The 6000-nt window shown below is 39.0% G+C and overlaps 1 protein-coding gene across 1 annotated transcript in view; it reads left to right on the top strand.

Moving 5' to 3' along the window:
• Positions 1-204: 204 nt before the first annotated feature.
• Positions 205-6000, top strand: part of LOC591221 (apoptosis inhibitor 5) — a 31037-nt gene continuing 25241 nt past the window's right edge. Inside the window, exons 1-6 of the mRNA XM_030989723.1 lie at positions 205-374; positions 1614-1775; positions 2225-2390; positions 3535-3686; positions 4215-4355; positions 5370-5435. Of these exons, the coding sequence (XP_030845583.1) occupies positions 306-374; positions 1614-1775; positions 2225-2390; positions 3535-3686; positions 4215-4355; positions 5370-5435 (756 nt within the window). The 5' untranslated portion in view covers positions 205-305. The remainder of the gene's footprint in view (positions 375-1613; positions 1776-2224; positions 2391-3534; positions 3687-4214; positions 4356-5369; positions 5436-6000) is intronic.

The following is a 6000-nucleotide window of genomic DNA, read 5'->3' as shown; positions in this document are numbered from 1 at the left end:
CCCTCCCCACCCCCCCCCCCCCCCCCCCCGCTGTAGCGCCGCCTCTGCCCCTAAAGTTAGTGGCGAGGAACACCCACAGAACTAGAACTATGTATTTTACAGTGCTGTGGGGACACACCCCCACCCGGTCCTTCTTGGTATCCTCTGCGACTAGCTCTCTGTATACTGTAGATAGCAAGATTTCAAGATAATCGACGCAGATGGCGCTCTATGCTTTAGTCAGCACCGGCTTTTAATTGATTGTTGAGCGTCGGAACTTCGGAGGTAAATTTCTCTATTTACGCCAACCCTGTTCATCCAAGATCATGGTGTCTATTGAACAACTTTATAAGGATTATGAGGTGCTTGCTGAAGCCGGAGCAGATGCTGGCCAGGTAATTATATGCATGCGTTTTACTTCAAGTTCATGTAATTTATTATTAGTGTCCACCTCGAATTTGCACACGCCAGTCACTGCTCTTTATACTGTGTGCAGCTGTGACAAATTGCTGCTGTGTGTAAATTGAATGAACAAAAAGTGGTACGGCTTTTCCGGTCACCCGATCCTATTGTAAAACATTGCAATTTTGGCGTGATTTGATATAAGTGTGTTGTAATTTGTGAATGATGTGGATATCATGTCTAGATAATTGTACAGTTTCTGACCAAACTTCAGAAGAAGGCAGAACACGGTCAGAAGTGAACAAAAAATAGAATTCAATTCAAAAGTAGATGCCAATCATGGAGGGTTGTGTGCGACTTTGAGACCTTTTTTAACCTGCATCGGCAAGCAGCAAGATGTGCAGCTGGTGCCTACGATACACGACGCCAGCCCAGTCCCGTGAATTATTGCCATTAGACCTACGTCTATGTGCGAAAGTGTTGAGGCCAATTTTTCCTTGGCACACATCCTGTAAGTTTCAGAGTTTGTTTCGGTAATCAAACCACCAAGATATTTCATATGCAGGTAGACCCTAGGCCCTACATAGATAAATATTCTATCGAGAGATATATAATTCGAAAACGTTTTTAAGTTCCTTCGTTGAAGTCGACGCTTTGAATATTTACAACTGTACAGTTAATCTTTGGTTGCTCGTACTCGTAGCTCTGGTTCTGATCATCGCACAAAAAATTAATTGAAGAACGATGCAAAGTGGTATTCCCTGACGTGTCGATCGATACCGTATTCATGATGTAGACTCTAAGCGCTAAAATAGCAGCGCTCCAGCGATTTGAGTGAGTTGCCAAATTGTCTAGTGATTTTCAAAGTTTTTCATGTCATTAAAAATTCATAACCTTCTTATTATTTATCCAATTTTGCTCAAACCTTTTTTGATTGTTTTGTCTGATTTTTTTGCTTCTATTGTAAGGAACTTATTTTTGGAGTGGACTTGCCCTTTAATCTCTATGGGGGCTCGGGCGAATTAGCCCCCAAAATGCCAAAAAGAGCCCCAGAAAGTCATAAAAGAGCCCAAAAAATTTGCATAGAGTTCAATGCAAAACAAATTAAAGAGTGTTATTTTCATGCAAGAAAGCTTGAAAGTAGCCCCCCCCCCCCCAATTTTTTAAATAATTTTTTCCCTGCTCCTTTTGGTTACCGGTATATTTTTCTTCTTGTTTTTTGTCTCTCCCAGCATGAGTCGTCTTATGCATCCATCTTGAGTGCAGTAGGTGGGGATTCCCCTCAGAAGCAGCTCGCTGGTCAGTTCATCCCAAAGTTCTTCAAATACTTCCCCTCTCTGGCGGAGCAAGCAATCAACGCTCAGCTCGACCTCTGTGAAGATGATGTCTCTATGGTACGTCATCACATTCAATTCAATCCATTCAATTCATTTCAATTCAATTCAATTCAATTCAATTCATTTCAATTCAATTTTTTTAAATTTTTTTTCTGTCAGTCCTGAACAAGCCTTTTTGTTCTTTGATAAAAAGATATAGGTCTGTTTTAAGCATTATTAACAAAGGACCTTGGTGTATTCACTGAGCTCTGTGTTATCTGAACAAGCTTTTATTGTTCTGCCTCAAAAAAGGTTCCAAAAGGTGATATAAGTGAGTAGTAAAAAGTGCTCCTTGTGCAAGTAAAAAGAAGCTCCTTCTTCAATTACTTCTGACGCAGTGTTACCCCAACCAGCTGCCTCTTAAACAGTTCCAGAGAAGAACCTGCTGTCACAGCGGTAGGGAGCTCTTACATTCTGGGATCATTACAATCCTGATATTCATTCTCTCTCTCTCTCTCTCTCTTTAGATTCGTAGACAAGCGATCAAGGAGTTGCCCAACCTGTGTAGAGACTCTGCTGATCATCTGCTCAGGATTGCGGATGTCCTCACACAGCTTCTCCAATCAGACGATCTCCCTGAACTCAACATTGTACGATCAGCTCTCATGGCACTCTACAACATTGATTCCAAAGGTAAGCTTTTCATTTCACAATGCTCTTCATTCATTTCCTTGACAGGGGCTTTTTTCTTCTTCCAACATTGAACCTATTGCTGACCCTTCCCCTCCCCCCAAAACTCCTCTGCCCAAACCCCCACCCACCCCCAAAACAATGGAATGATAAAAAATTACAAAATTAACAACATTTGCAGTGTTGGTTGCCTTGTGCACATACATTGTAATGGTAAAGTGCTATTAAATGCTCTTTTGAATGTCAAGCAAATATATTTTTATATAAAACCTGAATATTTTATTTTATTTTATTTTTTTGGCGGGAGAGAGAAAGAAAGACAGAGAGAGGTAAAGAGAGAGAGAGAGAGAGAGAGAAAAAGATAGATAGAGAGAGAGACAGAGAGAGAAAGAGAGAGAGAGAGAGAGAGAGAGAGAGAGGGGGGTGGGTGGGGGAGACTTGTGACAAGTTTACAGGTCGCCTTACCCATGAATGTGAAGATCCCCTAGCACTTTTTGTAAAAGCGTTGTCAGAAAGCCTGATGTAGGAGTCCAACTGCGCATCATCAGTCAAAACAAAAGGAGTGATGTACATGTAAGGGTTATAGTGATTAATTTTTTGCGTTTCCCATGCTAGACATAGAGTATGAAGTGTGACATCATGTACTGGCCAAGTTGTCAAGGTTGCTGGTTCCGATCAATTTTTTGCAAAACAATGGTGGGCTGATCACACCAGCCCGAAACCAACCCTGAATTTACCCTACTCCAGCCCGTTGCTTGAATGATTTTGCGCTGAACCTCATGCGCAGGCTCTGTTGTTTAGAACCAGTAACCTGGACAACAAGTGAATATGGCGTGAGCACTTCGGTACTCTATGTACAGGTATAGATGATGCTAAATAATAATAAATAATAATAAAAACGTTACTTACTGTATAAAGCCCTTACCACCGAAGTCTCTAAGCGCTAATACTTCATAACCCAGGTGATGTAAATGGGTACCTGGCAGGAATTAATTCCTTGAAATGCTAGAGCGCCACAATGGCAACACAGCTAAAGCTGGGGTAATAATCCCCAAGTTTGTAAGCGCTTAGGGATCGTAATAAGCACTATATAAAAACTGAGTATCATTATTATTATTATTTTACCTCGCATCATCTCATTTTCTAGGAACCCTCGGTGGGCTCTTCAATCAGATCCTATCAGGAGATGACAAAGTGAGAGATCGTGCGATCAAGTTCCTTAACAACAAGATCCAGACCCTGCCTCCAGACCGTATCCCCAAGGAGGTGGAGGAGTTTCTGGTAGAGAAGACTAAAGAGGTATGTATGCTAAGGCTGTGCACAACCATGTAATGAGGTACCAGAGTACACTCCCAGGCTTACAAGCGAATACTCGAATATTTGGACGCCATGTTTTTTTAAATTTAAAATTTATTTACGCATGATTGATTTTTTCTTTTCGCACTGAGCAAACCCCAAAACATATTTGCTGGTTCTTAAATTCGCGTTGCACATAGTTCAGCCCGTTCAAAACATGCATAAGAAGTCACGCTTATATTTTCCCGAGCTCTATAATTCACGTTTACCAATCTTAAGCTACGGTCACAACCTCCAAAAGTAGCCTGCTCGGCGGCCGGGCGGCAAGTTTTTAGCCAATGTCACCCGGGTACACATCTTCTAATAATTCATAATTCCTGCAAAGTTCTACAGAATTTGGTGTTGGCTGCAAAAGGGACATAGTATCTTTAACAATATTTAGATATATATTTACTTATCCATAATGTGATGGAGCATCTGTGCCCCCTTCTACTCTTTCCCTTCATATCCATTTGTGTATCTTTATGACAGGTCCTAGTGGATGTTACTGGTGAGGAGTTTGTAATCTTCATGAAGCTTTTGACGGGACTGAGTAGTATGCAGACGTTACTAGGCAGGAAGCAATTACTTGACCTCGTCACAGAACAAGCTGACCTTTCATCAGATTTCCAGGTCAGTACATTAAGCATGAAGTTGTTTTTTAAATATGCATAATTTATTTTTAAAATGTGCTTATGCGTTATGAAATTACTGTAATGAGGTAGTTAATATCTACTTTCTTCTTATCTTTCATTCATCAATAAAGAGAGAAATCCCTGTCATGTTTGAAAATTATATAACATGTGCCGATCAGTCAAAACCTTAGAAGCAAGTTATCCAATATTTGCCTTGAGGCCTGAAAGAGTTATAAGTTCTCATAAGGATTTGAAATTATTTGTGAGCATTATTGTTTCTTTATTCTCGTGTGAAAGTATGCCATAAGACAATGAGTAATTTCTAAGAAAATGATTGCTCTTGAATAGTATTGATGATTTTAAGCAGGATTTAGAAATATTTGTCAACGTTGAACCAAAAACTATGTCACATGTCTGTGTAGCCCTGTGTACCCTCACTTGTGTTCAGTGTTTTTCATCGTTAAGGAATTCTGCACAAATTTTTGTTGTTTTTTTGTTGTTTAATGATTACAAAACCTCATAATACATATACTTATTCCTGTTGATAGTTTTGTCAATCATTAAATATATTTTCTGGACAGTTTGTCATTACATGCCCGGTACTCTACTTTATCTTTAACCCTCTCATTCCTATAGGATGGACCAGTTGAGTCTTTTATTATCAACTCCACTATTAGGAATTGTAATCCTGATAGTATAACTCAATTTTTGAAATATTCATTAAATTGCGTTGCATTTTAGTTTTCTCCTCATAAACGATACTTTTTTTAAAGCCCATCAATACTAGTGAACAGGAGGGATTAAACTACCCTGCAAGGTCACTGAACAGGTTGTTATCTCATCAGCTCAGCTCTCAATTAACATTTAAAAAAAGGATCATGGGGGACCAATGGTCACCGATTATGCATTGTTTGTTATATAGAGGGAGCAAGTAGCTATAAGTAGTGCAGTGTAGCTTTAATAGATTTGTTTAGTGATACTTTCATCATATTTTTTTTTTCTTTCTTTCCAGCACACAGACTCAGACTCAGTAGACAGGCTAATGCAATGTATTCGACAAGCTATGCCATTCTTTTCAGTAAGTGATATATCATGCAACGTAAGGGTGGTATGACCCATGCTACACCAACATTCGCTATTATATTATTTCTCCAAAATGGTTTGGCTGCGAGGGTCTAAAAGCATAAATGGAGAAGATAGTATAGGGGGATGACACTGCTTAACAGCAAGAAAATCATTGATATACCCAAGAGCGGCATCGTGGAGTTTTTTTAAAACTAGCGTCAAAACCTTGTATTTGATTCTATTTGACACATCAGGCTAAACTTGATTATGTGTGTATTGCCACATCTTACTGTCTCACAAATTATTTTGTATTCATTGTGTAATAAATTCTGTCACTTGAGCTGCAAGATAACCAATGAAGCAAGAAAGCTTTTTGTTACGAAAATATATATTTTGTGATTTTATGTTACAGTCAAATCTTCTTTAGTGTCCACCTGTCTACAAAGGCTATTTCATATCTGGTGAACCATGTAAAATATATAATATTATTAAATGTTTAATTATATATCTGATTTCTTGTCAAAATTACTCTTCTGTTGGATATGAAAAATAAAACTGAAACTGAAAAGACCACTTTG

This window comes from Strongylocentrotus purpuratus, unplaced genomic scaffold (genome assembly GCF_000002235.5).
Source record: "Strongylocentrotus purpuratus isolate Spur 01 unplaced genomic scaffold, Spur_5.0 spur5_scaffold_18, whole genome shotgun sequence".
Taxonomy (NCBI): domain Eukaryota; kingdom Metazoa; phylum Echinodermata; class Echinoidea; order Camarodonta; family Strongylocentrotidae; genus Strongylocentrotus; species Strongylocentrotus purpuratus.
The sequence above is the reverse complement of the archived record's forward strand: the minus strand, read 5'-3'. Positions and strand labels throughout refer to the sequence as shown.